This window comes from Talpa occidentalis, unplaced genomic scaffold (assembly GCF_014898055.3).
Source record: "Talpa occidentalis isolate TD23 unplaced genomic scaffold, MPIMG_talOcc4v2.1 talOcc4.10, whole genome shotgun sequence".
In the NCBI taxonomy this organism is placed as follows: Eukaryota; Metazoa; Chordata; class Mammalia; order Eulipotyphla; family Talpidae; genus Talpa; species Talpa occidentalis.
The window spans coordinates 83,993,955-84,013,147 of record NW_023600993.1 but is presented as its reverse complement, the minus strand read 5'-3'; the positions used below and the strand labels follow the sequence as shown (position 1 = coordinate 84,013,147).

Genomic DNA, 19,193 nt, shown 5'->3' with positions numbered 1-19,193 from the left:
TTTTCTATAATTACATGTATTTTTTCAAATATATGTTTTTCTATAATTACATATGTTTGTATGCATAGAAAAAAAAATCTGAAAATACATACATCAAAATGTTAACAGTAGTTATCTCAGAAGAGTAGGATTGGAAGGCTAACTTTTTAAATTATGGTTTTGATTTTATAGAAATTTGATTATTTTTATAAATATAAAGACATTTTACAAAAACATGTAGATGAAAGTATAAATATTAATTTCACAGTCTGTAAAATATTTTCAAATTAAATAATAAATGTGTAAAATATTTATATAAATGGAAGGATAAGATAACATGTAATGATTGTTTGTACATACCTTTAATTCCCTATTAAAAACTTCCTGGATGGACTGGATCAGCCTCTCACTGGTGATATTGCTGAGGGGGACCTGGTGGCTCGGGTGCTTGAGGTTATCTGTGAGGGATTCCTCAGAGAGTCCAGGGAGGTCAGTGATGTCTAAGTCTAATACCAAGAAAAAGTCACTGGCTGACATGTCTATATGAAGTTACATAGTTTAATGGGGAGAATCACTGACTATCAGGATAGACTGGTCCTGTTTTCACCTTTGCTACTTGCTGTATGACCTTGACTAATTCCCTTCCCTTCTCTGAGTCTCATTTTCTCAATTACAAATTCAGCATTCTCTAAGGGCTTCCTAAACTACAAAACCCTTTAGGATTAAGCTCTCTTGAAGTAGTTATGAACATCTCAGTTTGAGACTTGTTTGAATCCTGGCTCTACCTCTTATTTGTGTGAGAAACTGTAACTTTATCAAGTTAGTTTGCCTTCTGGAAGTTTAGTTTCCTTATCTGTAAAATGGAATTAGTGGGAACATTAAGTGAGATAATAGTTACAAAAGGCTTACCCTGGTTATCTTGTCTGTACTAAGCACTTAAACAGCAAACATTACTATTCCAGCTCAAAAGGCTGTGACTCTGTGGTGACAAAAGCTAAAAATAAAGTACCAGCCTCTTGCTGATACTCCTTTCTTTCCAGTGGGCCAAGCTATAGCTGGAGTGCTGGAGGTATCTCCTTTCCCACCTCAGGCATGTTGATTTTGAGCAGACTCCAGTAGTATTCCAGAGGTGGTCTGCTGAGGCTTGATCCTTGCTCTGCTGCTTTCTAGTGTTCTTTGTGTGGCCTTGCTTTTTCAGGGCCTATTTCTTCATTTCCAAAATGGGGATGATAAAAGAACCCACTTCAACGGTTTGATAAAGGCCTAGTACCATGAGTGTTGGCAAATACTATTCTGTTGCTAACTGAGTGACAAGGATTATGAGGGCATCATTTTCCTTTTTCTGTAGAGTTATATCCTGACCACCTCTATTTGTCAATACCCAGCCTCTTATTTTTATTGGACAAATAGTCTTACTATTTTCCCCTTAACACAGCTATCATCTTATTACACTTTTTGTGTGTTCCTCTTGGTATCCAGAATTATAGCTTCTGCAAATTCCTCTGATTCCCTTCCACATTCTTGTTATCCACTAAATGCAATTATTGAAGCCATGTTCTTATTCACTACTGATCCTTGCTAGCACAGGCTCTTCCTTCTATGTGTATGTTTCTCCTTCCTCTCCTCCACTTTCTCCCACCTCTTTATTTTATTTTATTTTATTTTTTTTATTAATTAATTAATTTATTTGTACAAGCACTGGGTACAGTCAGAAGCGTGGGAGGGTGAGAGAATTCACCAGAGCGGGGAGCAGAGCAGGCAGAAGGATCGAAGTACACTGCTGAGGGGAGCAGCGGGCGGCAGGAGAGGTCTGTGCCCCATGTGGGACCCTCCTCCGGTGGCTGGGGAGCAGCCGGGGATCGAACCGGCGCCGCAGAGGCTGCGGGCAGCTTCGCAACCCAGCGCTCAACCGCTGTGCCACTGGGGAGGCCCTCTCCCACCTCTTTATTTAGCTAACTCCCACTCATCCTTCAGGACTCAGCTCCAGGATACCTTTCCTAAATCCCCTTTTTGCTCACTTTGGCGAATTATCCTCCTAAATATTATTAAAGAAAGAACGTAACCATAACTTCCAAAATTCTCATTTGAGTCCTGCCCATTCTATCTCATTCTATCCCAGTTGCTCGTAGACTTTCATAGTGCTTACTTATACAACCTGTTTGTCTACTTTTGGGGGGTCATTTTTAGCACTATAATGTAAATTTGATAAAGGCAGGGACTATATAAGCCTTGTTCATTTTGCATGACCAGCATCTGGTACTCAACAAATATTTGTAGTATAAATGAAAGACAGTTTTCTGCAGCCCAATTCAGATTCCACTCACATCTATGTTTCCCGTCTCAGAATCCTTGTTGCACTGAAGCTTTGTGCAAGTTTGCAGGATTATCTGTTGCAGGGCCCAGTTTAATTTCCTATATGTCTACAACAATGTATTTCATCTCACTTTGCCATCCATATTTTAAGGTCTCAAAGTCAGGAACCAAATTCATTGTCAAAATCTAACTAAGGGTTGGTCACCCAGCGACTTGATTTGAAAAGAGTTTCCCATTCCCCCGCTCCCTCCTTTCATTAAAAAAAAAATCCTTTCCCCTTTTTACCTGTAAGTTCAAGACTACTTGGATCTTTTTTAATTTCCTCTAAATTACTGAGCTGCAAATCCACACTTCCTGAATCACTGTCAGAAGCACAAGGGATCACTACTTCTTCCCTCCTATTAGTCCTAGGAAAGAAGAAGGGATTTGAAAAATTAGTTTTTTAGGACTCCTTATCTTATCAGTCAAGTGAAAGTTTAAACCTCACCTCTCAGAGAAATATATATATATTTTTAAAGATTTATTTATTTATTATTTATACAAGAATTGGGGTACAGGTCACATGTGCGGGAGGGTGAGAGGATTCACCAGAGACAGAGTGGGGAACAGAACAGGCAGACTGACGAAGTACACTGCTAAGGGGAGCAGCAGGCAAGTCAGGAGAGGTCTGCTGCGCCATGTGGGACCCTCGCTGGCAGGCCGGAATCTAACGTCGCTGCAGAGGCTGTGGACAGCTTCCCAGCGCAGCGCTCAACTGCCTGCACCACCAGAGGAGGCCCACAGAGAAATATTTATTAATAACCAGTCTAGGCTAAGTGGCTCCTCTCCATCCCAGCTCCAAGTTACGTTCTCATTTTCTCCTCAGTTTTTAACCATTACTTACAATTATTTTATTCATTGTGTTTATTGACTATCTTCCATTAGACTACAAGCTCTGTAAGAGAAGGAACTCTGTCTACATGGTCATAGTTGTAGTCTCAGCAACTAGCATATTGTCAGCCTCATGGAGAGTGAATGGTAAGAAGTGCTATGGTACAGTTAAAAGAGACTTCCTTTAATTCTCCTGTTTCCCACTTTTTCTACAGCACACACCTTCTAATAGACCATTCACTTATTTGTTCATCTTGTTATCATCTATTTCCTCTTGCTAAAATCTAAGCTTCATGAGGGCAAGGATCTTTGGCTATTTTGTTCATAAATGCATTTCAAGAGTAGAGAATAGGGCCTCCCTGGTGGCGCAGGGGGTTAAGATGCAACCTATGAAGCTATCCACAGCCACTGCAGCACGAGTTCCATCCCCGGCCAGGGAGCTACCCACATGGCGCGGCAGACCATTCCTGTCTCACCCGCTGCTCCCCTCAGCAGTGTATTTAAGTCAGTCTGCCTGTTCTGTTCCCCTCTCTGTCTCTGGTGAATCCTCTCACCCCCCACACTTGTGGCCTGTACCCCAGTTCTTGTATACACAAATAAATAAATCTTTAAAAAAAAAAGATAGAGAATAGTGTTTGGCACATGGTAATGTCAATACACACTGAGTGAATGACTGAATGTTTAGCATACATTATTGAATGAAAAAACAAGTTGCCAAACCATGGCTATGATTCCATGTTTATTAAAAGAAATCAGTGATTTCACAAAAGCTATTAAGTGTGTGTGAAGCTATAAGTGTGTGTGTGTGTGTGTGTGTGTGTGTGTATGTGAGAGTGCGCGTACAGATACGCACAGAAAAATGTTGGATAGACATTTTGGCATAGGAAACTTAAACCTAACATCAGTGCAAGAGACTTGATAGAAAAATTTAGTTTTTGAATTTCTGTGTTGTTTGACATTTTTAAAATGTGGACATGAACATCAAATTTGACAAAGATGTGGAGTAAAAACAATTCTTAGAAATTGCCGTTAGCAGTGTGAATTGGTACAATCACTTTAGAAATGATTTGCATTATCTAGTAAAGTTGAAAATGTACATACACCATGCCTCACTATTCCATTCCCAACAATGTATTTCAGTGAAACTTTTGTGCACCAGAAATATATATAAAAGAATTTTCATAGCAGTAGTCATCATAGAAAAAAACTGGAGACACCCGGGCCTCCCTGGTGGTGCAAGGGGTTAAGACACAACCTATGAAGCTCTCCACAGCCACTGTAGCACAAGTTCGATCCCTGGACAGGGAGCTTCCCACTGGCGCAGCAGACCTCTCCTGACTTGCCTGCTGCCTCCCTCAGCAGTGTACTTCAATCAATCTGCATGTTCTGCTCCTCACTCTGTCTCTAGTGAATCCTCTCACCACCCTGTACCTCTGGCCTATACCCCAGTTCTTGTATGCATAAACAAATAAATCTTAAAAAAAAAACAAAAAACTGGAGACACCCAATGGTCTAGCAAGAGTAGAGTAAAATGTAGTATATTCAACCAATGAAGTACTACATAGCAGTAAAAATGAGTTTTAGTAATGTACACTGACATAGATAAATCTAACAATGTTGAGAGAAAAAAGAAAGTTATGGAAAAACTATGCAGTAAATTCCATTTATATAAAGTTAAAAATATGCAAAAGTAAACAAATACTGTTATAATATAAACATAAATAAATATGAAACACCATAAACATACATACTAATACTGTGAAGAAAAGTAAAGAAACAGGGCCTCCCTGGTGGCACAGCGGTTGAGCTTGGGTTGCGAAGCTGCCCGCAGCCTCTGCAGCGCCAGTTAGATCCCCGGCTGCTGGGCAAGGGTCCCACATGGTGCTTGGACCTCTCCTGCCGCCCGCTGCTCCCCTCAGCAGTGTACTTCGGTCCTTCTGCCTGTTCTGCTCCCCGCTCTGGCTCTGGTGAATTCTCGCACCCTCCCACGCTTCTGACTGAACCCAGTGCGTGTATAAATAAATAAATAAATAAATAAATAAATAAATAAATAAATAAATCTATCTTAAAAAAAAAAAAAAGTAAAGCAACAATCTGACCTGCAAGACGGGGAAGTCTGAGGGCAGGGGAGGGAGGTAGAATGGGGTAGAATGGGATAGACTGGGTAGACCCAGAAAGAGAACTTCAGGTACAGTTTCACTGAATCATTATTTTTCCTTACAAATGTTTTGTAAGTATTCATATTTTCATTTAATCAATACTAAATACAACAATTTCAGGGGAAAAAACAATCCAATGAAGTTTGAATTTTTTCCTGTGTGCCCTTATTACTTTAACAACTTAAAAAAGTAGTTAAGGCCTCCCCTGGTGGTGCAGTGGTTGAGTGCTGGGCTGCGAGGCTGCCCGCAGCCTCTGCAGGCCGCTGGCGAGGGTCCCACAAAAAAAAAAAAACAACAAAAAAAACAGTTAATTAAAAACAAACCACCTAGGAGTTTCAGTTGCTTCACATTCTTGTCAACTTCTAGTATTGCTGGACTTTTTTTATATTGATCATTTCAAGGTATGTGCAACAGTATCTCACTATGGTGTAATTTGCAATGTTATTGATCATCTTTTTATATGTCTACTTACTATATGTGTATTTTTTTTTTTAAGATTTTATTTTTGTGCAGAAGAACTGGGATGTAGGTCAGAGGCACAGGGGGTGAGAAGATTCACCAGAGACAGAATGGGAACAGACCAGGTGGATTTACTGAAATACACTGCTAAGGGGAGCAGGCCAGGCAGGTCTGCTGCTCTGTGTGTAGATTGAACTCTGGCCTTCTCAAGGTGGGTTGTCACTATGATAGCACTGAGACTTAACCCCTAGGCCACCAGGGAAGTCGACCCCATATGCGTATCTTTGCTAAAGTGTCTTTTGCCCATGTTTTTCATTGGACTGCTTAAAAGAGTTTGTTGGTAAATGTTTAACAACAGAGTCCCCAAGTGTAGTTCTTAAGTGAATGCTAGCTGGTATTTTAATTTCTGTTAATGAGTAAGATGTCATTGAAATTTCAGTGACTTCTTTTTTAAATTGGATGTCTTCAAACACTAGAAGAATATTTCCTCACGATTTTGTTCTATTCATAATGTAAAGTATACAGACATGACCCACTTTTAGGTCTAATTTCTATTAACATTATCTCTATCATTAAGTTGATAGAGAAATAAATCAGGCTTTGTGTGAGAGGATTCACCAAAGAGACAGTGGGGAGCAAAACAGATAGAGGTACTGAAATATACTGCTGGAGGGGAGCCGCAGGTGAGCCAGGAGAGGTCTGCTGCGCCATGTGGGTAGTTCCCTGGCCAGCGAGGGGATCGAACTAGTGCTGCAGAGGCTGCAGATAGCCTCACAGGTTATGTCTTAACCCCTGAGCCACCAGGGAGGCCCAGAATTCTTTATATATTCTAGATAAGAACTGTCGAACAGAACTTTCTGTGATAGTGGAAATGTTCTGTAAGTCTGTGCTGTCCACTACCTTATCCACTATCCACTTGTGGATAAAATTTCAACGTTAATTTTCAACTTTAATTTAGTTCCATTCAAACTTAAATACTCACATTCACCTAGTATCTAAGATACTGAACAGCACAATACCAGACACAGAAAGAACTAACTCTCCCTTATTTGGAACAGTAATAATGGTAATAAGACTGACCGTACTGTGCATATTTTTGTGTGTTCACAATAGTTGGGAGGCGTGGATTATAGTCACACTGCTTGGGTTCAAACCGTTACGGCTCCTTCTCTTTAAAATGAGAATACCTGTCAGCACATGATTCACACACTGGTGGTGAGTAAATTAAATAATCTACTCAGGGGCTCAGTTCGCTGTCGTGTTATCCAGCAGACTCGGTAACTGGAGTTCTTAGATAAGTCACTTCCATTGTTGAGCCAGTTACTTCTTGGGTAAAGCTGCCCTAAATCGCTCCTCACAGAGCTAAGTGTGAGGAATCATCGAGTCCACACCGATGCTTCGCAAGTCCGAGAAAACATCACTCGCTGGCCAGTTATTAACAACTGAAATAATCTTTGGGGGAAATTGCCACAGTTTTCTAAAAACAAACAAACCTCTTTATTACAGCTCACCCTGCCCACCGGCCCCCTCCCGCGCCTTTAAATCTGGCCGGGCTGCAGAGCCACGGCTGAGTGACACCGCGATCGGCCAATCAACGCGACGGGCCAATCAGCGGGGGCCCCGTCTCGGGCCTACCCCGAGGCCTCGGCCAACCGCGTCCCGGGAGCGGCCGGAATAGGACCGTTGCGAGGCGGTCGGTTCCAAGTGGGCCACGACGCCGGGGGGCGGTGAAGAGCGCCTGTGCGGAAGGACCGCGGGGCTTCGCGGGCACCGGGCCTAGAATCCCGGCCAGGCCCGCTCGAAGCGGCCCGGCCTAGTGGAACGGCGGGGACTGACCTGTGCCTAGACCCCATCCCGGCACGTAAAGCCTCCTTCGAATCACTGACGTCCCCTCCGGCGCGCTCCTGGAGCCACTTTCCTGAGCGGAAGTCAGCCTGCGGCTCGGACCCTGGTGGGACCTGCTCGGAGGAATGGCGCCGCCGGGTGAGGCGTTGCGCATGGCTCAGTGAGGGGTCCCCGCGGCCGGCTCGCCTTGGGCAGTGGGCCGTCGCTCGCGGGGGGCTAGTGCTGACCACTCGGGAGCCGACCAAGCGGGATCCCCTTCCCCTGCGGGGCAAGGGCATGGGCTTTCTCGGGTTCTAGGGTCCGGCAGCGGGGCGGCCAGCGGGTGGGAGTGCCTGCGACCGGAGGGGTGGGGGTGTGGGGGGGGTGCGGTGGTCTACGGGTCCCCCCGAGGCCCAGCCGCCGGACCGCGACCGCGCTTCACCCTGGGGCCGGCTTCACTCATTCATTTGGCTCGTCCGGCCTCCCGGGCCAGGCGGCCTAAGTGAGCTTTTGGGCAAATTGTCCTTTGGCTGTAGCTTTCTCTTTAGGGAAAGGAGCAAAAGCTTCTCTCTCCTGGGGCTTAGATTTTAGAGCGAAAGTTCTGAAGTTAGACTCACGGGGTGCACATTTGTAGGCTGCCACTTATCGGTTATGTGACCCGGAGGGTTACTTAAGCCCTCTGCAACTCTGTCATTTGTAAAATAGGTTTGTTATATTATTTGCCTCGTATACGGTGCTGCGAGTATTAAATGAGATGGTGTGTGAGCATAACTTTGTGCTTTGGCGGTAAGTAAGCTCTCAGTGAAGTTACCTGCCTTACCAGTTATGGAGTGCGCACTGTGCAGAACGCAGACGCATCACGACTTGGGAAATATGTGCTTTATTTTTATTTGGCAGGTAAGAGGCTACTCAGAGAAAGAAAGTAACTTGCCCAGGGTAACTTAAGGAATAAGTCACTGATTCATTTGAGAAGTTGGAGGTAGTAGAGGGGTTAAAAACTGACATAGGAGTCAGACTGCCTGCTTCTAGTTATGTGTCTTAGGGCAAGAAATTACATCTGAGCCTCAATTTTTTTTGGTCTGTAAAATGCAGATAATGGCCACCTCGCTTGGCTGTTGTGAGAATTTAATGACCTAATGCATGCAGAGTACTTAGGGTAGTATGAGCATACCTGACACATACCAAGTGCTCAAATTTCAGCCAAAAAAAGTTATTAATAAAAAAGTGGGAACATTGAGATTCTGACACAGATGCTGTGTTAGGGGAATTTACAGTCTGAGTGGGAAAATGCTAATCAGCGTCATTCACTAAATCTTAATATATTGTGTACATGCATGGACACAAGATACTGGAGATTCAGTATCCTCTTTCTCTTTTCTTTCTGGCTTAAACTGAATTCTAGCCCGACTTTGACCACTTCTGAACACTTCCATTGCTGTCACCTTGGCTCAAACCATCATCACCTTTTTACTTGGATTGTGAAAATAGTCTTCTAACTGATATCCCAACTGCTGTCCCTGCTCCTACGTAGTCTCAACACAATATTGTTTATTCTCAACACAGTACTTCTGTTAAAATATAAGTCAGAGGGCCTCCCCGGTGGCGCAGCGGTTGAACGCTGGGTTGCGAAGCTCTCTGCAGCCTCTGCAGCGCCGGTTCGATCCCCGGCTGCTCTCCAGCCACCGGAGGAGGGTCCCACATGGCTCACAGACCTCTCCTGCTGCCCGCTGCTCCCCTCAGCAGTGTACTTCGGTCCCTCTGCCTGCTCTGGTTCTGGTGAATTCTCTCACCCTCCCGCCCTTCTGACTGTACCCAGTGCTTGTATAAATAAATAAATCTTTAAAAAAAAAATTTAAAAAAAAATAAGTCAGATCACCCAGCTCAAACCAGTGTCTCCCATCTTGCTCAATAAAAGCTAAGTCCCTATAGTGGTTACAGGGCCCTCTGGATTTGGTCTCTGCTATCACCTCTTCCCTGCCTCTCTTCATGTACTCCTCTCTGCTATACTGTCTTGTGGTTGATGTGAAAAAGCACCATATACACTTCTGATTCAGGGTCTTTGCCACTTTTCTTTTTGTCATAATTTCCCTCAAAATCTTTGTGATTTGTGTTTTCTTATTTTTCAGGTCTGTACACAATATCTTTGTTTAAAATTGCAGCTTTCCACAGGGCTCCCTTCTCCCCAGCAGTATTTCTCCATAACACATTTCACTTCTAATGTGGTAACCTGTATTTCTTATTTTGTGTAATGTCTTTCTTGTCCTAAAATGTAAGTTGCACGGGGTTGAGAGTTTTTGTTTTGTTTTTTTGCTGTACCTTTCACACCAAAAAGTACTTGGTACATAGTGGGCATTTAATATTTGATGAATATTAAATTATAGCTCTCTTTCTAGTGTTTTTTTTTTTAAAGAACTTTCACATTCTTTAGGTTATTTAACATATACATGCACTAAAGTAAATTTATGCCCTTAATTAGACATCCACCAATATTTTTCAAAAAATAAGAGTGTGAACACTATAGTTAGACCTGGGTTTAAGATCAGTATTGATTATGTGCAAGCTGTTCGGCCCTCAGTTTTCCTATTTGTAAAAAAAGGATATATTAATTACCTTTCTTAGCGGGTTCTAGTTCAAACTAAATTTGACACCGTGGGCAAAGGGATTTGGACCATGGTTAGCCTTGTGCTTACTATTACTTGGGTGGCAGACAATTTGTAAAGCAGCTTTTTCAAAACTTTTTTTTTTAAATGAAAAGTAGAAATGTACCACTCCTATAGCTTTTTCATGTCCCCTGAGGCATAATAGAAAAAGGATTTTTTTTTTCCATTCAACAAATATTAATTCAGTACTATTTTGGAAATTCTGGGATGAACAAGAAAAACTATCCTTGTGGAGCTTACAGTTTAGCAGAGTTATCAGATAATTACATCATTGATTTTAATTGTAAAAAATACTGCATAGGAGAAGTACAAGTTGCTATGAGTGGATATAAACAACAGCAGTAATCATGTTATTAGAAATAGTAGATAAAAATTAGATAATGCTATAACACTTACTAAATGCCAGTCACTAGTCTAAGGTCTTTCTGTATTTACTTAGGTAATGCTCTTAACAACCCTGAGGTAGGTATTATCATGATCTCACTTTACACTTGTGGAAACTGAGACGCAGAATAGCCGCATTTTAACTGCTTTGGTCACACGGCTAATCATGGCATAGTAAGGATTTAAATTTGGCCCCAGAAGCCATGTTCTTCAGTATTTTACAGTACTGGGGGCCAAAGCTAGGGGAGAACAGTTGGGAATCTTTTGAAGGAAGACATACTTGACCTGAAAACAGAAATCAAAATTGAAGCAGGAAAATCTTAGAGGTGGGCAAGGCCCTGATGAGAATTCAGCATCAGGTTTTCTTGAGGGGCATAGGAATGTCTGATGGGTGCTCTGCTTGAGATATGTGAGCTGCTGGGGTGTCCCTCAGATAGTTGAAGACAGGACCCCCCCCTTGCACCCAAGTCTTCTTTCCAGGTTAAACCTCCCAGTCGCCTCACCCTTCCTCACATGATATGATTCCCAGACCTTGGTGTGCATCATCATTGGAGTTGTGTATAGAACTCTGGAACAGTATGGCATGTGTTTAATAGTCGTTTCCTCCCAAGGTTCAAGCACTGTCTTCCTATTGGCCCTGACAATCATAGCCAGCATCCAAGCTCTGACGCCCACTCACTACCTCACCAAGCATGACGTGGAAAGACTGAAAGCTGCACTGGATCGCCCTTTCACAAGTTTGGAATCTGCTTTCTACTCCATTGTGGGACTCAGGAGCCTTGGGGCCCAGGTGCCAGATGTAAAGGTAAGGCTGCTTTCAACTTGGTGGCCTCATCCCTTCACTGTGCTCCTTCTGTGTACTTAATAACTCATTTGAGAATTACCAAGGTTAAAATAAGACATATTTTTGCCAATTAGACAGATTTTTTGTTTGTTTGAAATGCCTAATGTATGTTTAGGACTCTTTGAAGTGCTTGTAGCAGAATATAAAGAAGAGTCAGTGATCCTTTAAGAACTGTTACTGTAGCTCTGAGTGAGACTGTATAATACCACATGTAGTTGTTAATTGCTCTGTGTGTGGCTACTGAATATTGAAGGAATTCAAGATTGGGGATATTCAGATTTATTAAACAGTGACAGTCATTGCATCAGGCATTTTTGATATCCTTGGACCTTTGATAAAGGAAATGCCTCATGATTAACCTTTCCTGAATTTTAGAAGTCTTTTCTTTTCTTTTTTTTTTTTTTTTTATTTTTGCATAGAAAAACTAGGATGTATTGGCCAGAAGTGCAGGGGGTGAGAAGATTCACCAGAGACAGAGGTGGGAGCAGAACATGCGGATACACTGAAATACACTGCTGAGGGGAGCAGTGGGCGAGGCAGGAGAGGTCTGCTGCACCATATGGTTCAGCTCCCTGGCTGGGGATCGAACTTAGGCCATAGTGGTGACAGCACTGAGAGTTAACCCCTAGGCCACCATGGAGGCCCTAGAACAGTCTTGAGTGAATTATTCCTCAAGACCACCTGCATTTCTTCTCATGTGGTCTCCCCTACCCCATATCAGTCTGGAATGGCAAGTCGAGTCCTTTCTCTTCAAATCCCTCTGACTTTCTTTTCTGCTACCAACTGGAAAAAAAATACTATTAAAGGGCTTGCCTGTTTTAGTCAGGTCTGCCTGGATAATTTGAATTCTGAGGTCAGCTGAACTGGGGCTTTCTTTCCACTTGTAAAATTCCTTCATAGCAGTTCTTAGATTAGTGTTTGAGTGAATAATCAGTGAATAGAAATCTCAAGATAGCATCTTCAGAATTCTGCCCACCTTTTCACATGTTATCATAGAAATGATCCAAAGTCTCAGTGACTTGTGACAAAATCTGATATTTTGCTCATGTTATGATGGCATGGCTCAACACGGGCTTTGCTCCCTATTTCTTCCATCCAAGATTTAGCCAATGGAGAACAGTCTCATCTGAAACTTAGGCAGTAGGCAAATGAAAGCACGACAGTTAAAACTTCTGCTTATAGCAGAGATATGTGCCACTTCTTTTTCTCATTTTGTTGCCTAAAGCAAGTCATGTGGGTCATACCTGGGTTCTACAGATCAGGGTGGTATAATCCTCTTCCACACAATGCGTTTTAGTGAATGATAACTTGTCCATTTAGTCTCCTGAGTTTCTTTGCCTTAAGCTGCCCTGTGGCCCTCTCTGGCTCTGGTTTCAGAGCTCCTGCCCTTTGTTTCCTTCAGAACTAATGGTTCCTTTTCTGTGGAGAGTGGTGAGCTGTCTGCATCACTGGATCAACAGTATGAACTACATGTTCATTGGGCACTTGTTTACTGAGCATCAGGGCTAGGCCCTGGTGAGTCACTCTCACTTTGACCAGAGCAGTACCTTTTTACTTCTTGATTTGGAGTTCATCATGGATTTAGAGATACTTACTCCTCAAGATGTTCTCTGCTGATGGTCATGAGTTTGAAGGTACATTGGTCAGGATTTGAAATGTAGATTAAAGCCATCCCGACAGTTGCAGCGCAGTGATAAGGCCAGCTTTGTGTTTAAAATACAGACTTTAAAGTTAGGCTGCTTGGCTTCAAGATCTTGACTTCATTGTTGTACAGCTAAGGGCCTGTGCAGCTTATTGAACTTCTCCTTGTCTTTGTTTTCTCATCTGTAAGGTAGAGATAAGAATGGTACTTAGCTCATAGGTGATGTTTATAGGGCAATTAGCATAGTGGTTGCTTGTGCTAAGTATATAGTGAGTAATGGCTATTATTAGTAGCGCTATATTGTAGAATAGTATTTAATGCTCTTTGACTTTTTTCCCTCTCTCAATTATCCCCATTGGTTACATACAAATAGGTGTTGAATGAGTGAATTGTAAACTTCAGCTGAATGGAAATGGAGGATCTCTAAGTGTGCCCTTTTAATCAGAAAATAAATGGGTTACTCATACTTTGTCTTCAAGTCACTTAGGAAATGTGATGTGGTGGTTTTGTGGTGTGTGCATTAGAAGTAGTGGAAGGAAGGGAGTGGTATGGCAATTTCAGACCTGTTAAATTTTCATTAGGTGCCAAATAAACCCATTGAGTGAAGTCTCCATTACTGCCACATGTTCTGCTTGACTTTTTTTTTTTAATAGAGGCATGTTTTATTTATTTATTTGTTTGTTTGTTTGTTTGTTTATACAAGCACTGGGCACAGTCAGAAGCGCGGGAGGGTGAGAGAATTCACCAGAGCCAGAGCGGGGAGCAGAGCAGGCAGAAGGACCGAAGTACACTGCTGAGGGGAGCAGCGGGCGGCAGGAGAGGTCTGCGCGCCATGTGGGACCCTCCTCCGGTGGCCGGGGAGCAGCCGGGGATCGAACCGGCGCCGCAGAGGCCGCGGGCAGCTTCGCAACCCAGCACTCAACCGCTGCGCCACCGGGGAGGCCCTCTGCTTGACTTTTATTTTCAGCTGATTGGAAGAGCTCCTTCAGCCATGCTAGATGCTCTGATTTGGTTGCTCTCACAGGTAGATCCTTAGGGGAGATTTTGGTTATTTTGTCACAAGAGATTTTAGCAGCAAAAACTGGGTAGGTTGGAGTTTAATAAGAATATGAGAATTGAAAGCAGCTCTGGGTGTTAGGAGTGAACATCTTTCATTTCAGATGAGAAAATAAGTATGAAGTGCTTAGTTCGTTGTCTGACATAGGGTAAATGCATATAGAGGGAAGTATATTTGTTTCCATTGTACAAGTACTGAGTGCTCTTGAGGCCCAGGCACTCAGGTAGTTGCTGGGCATAGCATAGAATCAGATACACCTTCAGACAGTAAATAATGTAAGGAACACCTGCTCTGTGCCAGGCATTATCCCAAGTGCAGAAAAGACCACAGAGCTCATCTAGAGGAGTCAGGCATCATAGGAGTGAGACCAGGTGCTTATGAAGTATATGGAAAATCCTGTGGAGTCCAGCAGAGAGGGCAGCTCACGTGTTTTGTCTGTTGAGAAAATTTAGTATAAACCCCAACCTCCTGCAGAGGAAGTTGCCATCTGTGCTGATTGCTGCTGAATCTTTTAGTCACTCAACAGGTATTTAGTGAGTTTCTGGATAGTTTCTGTGTGCTAAATATGGTAGTAGGTAGGCTCTGAAGATTTAGTGTTGGACAGAAAAAGAGTCTCTGCTCTACTGGAATGTATGCTGTAATAATGGAAGTAGTTGTCATATAATAAAATGTATACATGGATCTTTGTAATAGTGATGAGTTTTATGAAAGTGAAATATACACTGTTATAAATAGTGGACCTTTTTATTTGTTGTATGTCTCCAGTGCCTGGAATAGCACCTGGCATGTGGTAGGCACTCAATAGCTGTTTATAAATGAAGTAAGATATGGCTGATCTAAATTCTAAAGAAAAAGCAGAAATCAACTGGGAGGTGGAGAAGGGAAGGGATTTTGCAGAGGGAATAGCATGTGCAAAGTACCTGTGCACACCTGGGAGCAGGTTACATTTGAGAGACTATAAGGAAACTGCGTGTCCAACAGAGTGGAAGAAAGAGGAGTGAGGCTGGAGAAGGCCTGGGGCCAAGTCTCAGTGCCCTGGTCACCACAGTAGAGACTTTGCTCTTCCTATAAAAAGCAATTGATTTTAAGTAGCAAATATCAGGACCCAGTTTTCATTTTGGAAAGACTTGTACTTTGTAGAGGACAGACTATGGCATGGGATATAGGGCAAGATTGTTGCATAGATGAGTGGTTGGACTATCCTGTAAGAATTAGATTTGTGTGGGAGACATGAATTTGGTCTTCACCATCCTGAGCTTGCCTTGCCTTTGAGTCATCAAGTGGTCATTGAGAAAAGTCTGAATTGGGGTATACATCTGAGGATTACTTGCATAGAGGTGCTGGATACAGTCATTGACGTGGATGAGGTAGCCTAGGGAGAGAGAAAATGGATGAAAAGTGTTCCTAGTAGAGAAAAACTATAGAGTTGAATGGCCAGACTAAAGAGGATGAAAATGAGGAGCTGCCAGAACAGAGATTGACAAATACTAAGTACTCAAAAAATAGTGGCAGTGACTGTAACCACCTTCTGGGTGCCTTGGGTGCTGTTGTATCACTGTTAAAGCACCAGGTGGCGACAGAGCACACATCTTAAGCTTGCCCACACTGCTGAAAGGACTCCTCAAATAGGTTTTATTCTACAGATCCCTGATCTGTGCAGTGTGAAATGTTTAGTTCTTTTTCGTTATCTCCTTGCTTTATTTCAAACTTCTGGTTAAAACATTTGTTTTGAGACTCTTATTTAAATTTTATTTATAAATTAACAAGGTTTAAGTGCACATTCATACAGTAAAACATCAGATAATGTAGGATAGCTGTGAGTGGAAAGCAGCAATCCATCATGTGGCCAACCTTGCCTTATGCCCAGATGCACCCACTTTTAACTTTTTATTGCCATTCAGTTTTGAATAGCTGAATTTTATGTCTTTTCAACCAAAATATTTAGCAATATAGCTGTTAAATGATATTTCTTGGAGTTTAATATACAGAAATAGCACTAGTCTTTTATGTGCCTACTCTGTGCCAGGTACTATGAATGATGTCTCTTCTCAGATAGTTGGGACAGTATGGTAAGCGCTTTGGGAGAGCACTGAGATAGGAGACCACCTGGCCTATCCTGAGGTGAATCTCATCCTGAGATGAATGTTGGTGAAGACTCTCTGAAAGAGTGACATCTGAGCAGAGATAAAGATAGGAACTGGTTTGGCATACAGAAAGGACAAGGGATAGGTTCTCCTGGCAGGGGGTGGTAAAAGTAATAGGGTCAAAAACATGGGCTGCCACGGACTGCTGGGTGCTACTTTGGAGTTGGAGGTAGGGAAAGTGGTGATGAAGCTGGCGGAGAGAATGAGTCAGTCATGGGAGCGTTTTATGCTGTATAAGAAATTTTGGTTCTTGTTCTGAGAATAATAAGAAATCACACAAGGGTTTTAGTAGGAAAGTAGCTTGGTTCCATTTGTGTTTTGTAAAGATCACTCTTGAAGCAGCATGAGGAATGGATTCATGGTTTGAGACCAGATAGGAGATGATTGTAATCTTCTAGGTGAGAAATGGCAAGGGCCCTCATTAGACAATGAGAGATGCCAGTGGGTAGGGGGACTGGGTTTGAGAAATGGAAAGAAACTCAATAGACTTGGGGGTAAGGGAAAGGCAAGAATGATTCCCAGGTTCCTGCTGTAGCTAGTAGGGCGCATGGTGATGCCAGTACATGAGCTGGAGAATCCAGGTGAAGAAACAGAAGCTTTCGAGTGCACTTTAGATACGTTGAGCCTGACTTAACATTGGAAATGTCAAAGTGGAGACCCTAGTATGGCTGGAATGAGAGAAGACACTTGGCCACTTACTAGCTTTGTCACCTTCATCACCCACTCCAAGCTTCAGTTTCTTTTTCTGTTAAATGGGGATGAGTCCTATGTTCAGTAAAAGGATGACCATCGTAAACAACCAGCACAGGTCATACCAGAGTAGGTGATGAGCGAAAATAGTTTCTTTCCTTTCTTTCTAGGACTCAGAAGAACTAGAGTGCCTTCAGGTTTGTTGTTCCTTCTAGGAAGTCAGCAGTTTTGGGTAGTACAGTGTCCTCTGTAAAATAACTGCTTAAAAAGTGAAATGTTATGTAACTCATACTTTTGGCTCTCAGATTGCTTAGAATTTTACCATCCAAAAACGTGTGCTTTTCCCAATCTCTGTATATATCACCATTTATCCTTTACTTTTCCCCCCTGCTTAGAAAGCATGCGCCTTCATTAAATCAAACCTTGACTCCAGCAACGTGGATTCCCTTTTCTACGCTGCCCAGTCCAGCCATGCCCTCTCAGGGTGTGAGGTGAGTCCAGATTCCTACATGTATATGCACTTTAAGCTGGAAAGTATATTTTTAAAGAGGGAGGTTCATGTCAGATTATTTTTTAAGCAAGTTTTCGTAAATGGGGTGGGAAGTCCATTCTTGTGGGTTTTTTTTTTTTCCCTTAAGGAAGCATTGCTTATTTTTCTCCTTTTCATGAATTTTAAATAAGTTTTTCCCTATAATTGTTGCCTGTCTTCTGGGAAGCCTTGATTTTTCTTTCCATCTCCCTTTAATATTTAAACACTTTCAAAGTAAAGGAATAATCCCCCCACCAGACACCAGATTTCTAGAAGTCCATTTTGTTGAACAGAGAAGCCTTGTCAGCATTTTCTGAAGTGTTGTGCTGAGATTTTATAGACATTCAGTTCTGGTGTTGGGAGTTGAGGGGCAACGATCATGTGAGCACGTGGTATGACGTGGACAACTGCTCTGCATGCCAGCATCTGTTCTAAATCTCCGTGTTTGCCAATCCTTTCTTAGATCTCTATTTCCAATGAAACCAAAGATCTGCTTCTGGCAGCTGTCAGTGAAGATTCATCTGTTACCCAGATCTACCATGCAGTTGCAGCCCTCAGTGGCTTTGGCCTGCCCCTGGCTTCCCAAGAAGCACTTGGTGCCCTTACCGCTCGCCTCAGCAAGGAAGAGACTGTGCTCGCGTGAGTCATCATCTTGAGTGCTTTCTAGATTTCATTTATGTTGGGCACTAACTTGAGAGGGCTCATTCTTTGGTTTAGAAAATACTTTCTGGGTAACTGCTATGTGCCAGATGTTCTGGTAGACACTGTAGATGTAATATTGAACTAAAGCAGGTAAAGTCCCTATCCTCATAGAGCTCACTTAGACACGACCTTCCCTAAGCTGCTCAGGCAAAAGGCAAGTACCAAATCAGAGCATAAACAGGCTACCACCTAGAGACCAAGTTGCCCTTGAGGTTAGAGACTGGTAGGAAGATAGATAACCAAGGGAGGAGATAACGAAGGGAGAGTGAGCCATTGAGTCACAGGCATCCCCTGTGAGGCTAGGGCAGGGCACAGCAAGATGTTGGCAGGGGAGGCCCTGCGTTGAAGGAGGGCTAAGGAGAAGTTTCTAAGACAGCTGCACCCAGTGGGAGAGGTAAGTCCTGGGAGAGGAGGGTATTCTAGGAATCAGACTTACTAACTTTGCAAAAGGTTTAGGTGAAGGAGAATATAAGAAAGAAACTCTGAGCATGTTGACTGCTTGTTACATATGTAAGTTATAACTAATACAAGGATGCTTACTAAACTTAAAAAGTGATCATATGCCATTTTTTCTTATTTTTTCATTTATCACTAAAAGTTCTCATTTACATTATGTGGTTTTTGTTTTCTGTGTGTCCCTCATCTAATTTCAACCCCTGAAAGAGTGTAGACCACCTGGACTCCTGTTGCCTGGTTAGCAAGTAGTTGGTGACACCAATTCCCTGTTGCAGAACAGTTCCATTGTTTTCTAGTTTTGTGTAACTTTGTTTTGTTTTTGCTAAGAACCAAAAGTTTTCTAAACTTGATGCCTTTGTTAAGGGCTGGGTTCACAGGCAGTGGATAGTACCTCTATCACTCTCATCCTGCTTATATTCGACATTGGGACTGATACTTTTCCCAGGACTGACGTTTTGATCACATTTTGCATAGTGCTTGG

At 42.6% G+C, this 19,193-nt stretch overlaps 2 protein-coding genes across 5 annotated transcripts in view; one reads left to right on the top strand and one right to left on the bottom strand.

Annotated features, from left to right (window-relative positions):
- Positions 1–7,964, bottom strand: part of MROH8 (maestro heat like repeat family member 8) — a 57,619-nt gene extending 49,655 nt beyond the window's left edge. For all 3 annotated transcript variants that reach the window (XM_037495449.2, XM_037495456.2, XM_037495464.2), the window contains exons 1-3: positions 7,617–7,964; positions 2,578–2,699; positions 340–485 (exon numbers count right to left, since the gene is read on the bottom strand). In XM_037495449.2, coding sequence (XP_037351346.1) covers positions 340–485; positions 2,578–2,699; positions 7,617–7,903 — 555 coding nt within the window. In that variant the 5' untranslated portion in view covers positions 7,904–7,964. The remainder of the gene's footprint in view (positions 1–339; positions 486–2,577; positions 2,700–7,616) is intronic.
- Positions 7,510–19,193, top strand: part of RPN2 (ribophorin II) — a 52,248-nt gene continuing 40,564 nt past the window's right edge. Inside the window, exons 1-4 of one of the 2 annotated variants that reach the window (XM_054696677.1) lie at positions 7,510–7,763; positions 11,260–11,453; positions 17,421–17,516; positions 18,018–18,193. In XM_054696677.1, coding sequence (XP_054552652.1) covers positions 7,751–7,763; positions 11,260–11,453; positions 17,421–17,516; positions 18,018–18,193 — 479 coding nt within the window. In that variant the 5' untranslated portion in view covers positions 7,510–7,750. The remainder of the gene's footprint in view (positions 7,764–11,259; positions 11,454–17,420; positions 17,517–18,017; positions 18,194–19,193) is intronic. The other variant, XM_037495491.2, reaches the window with a different exon arrangement.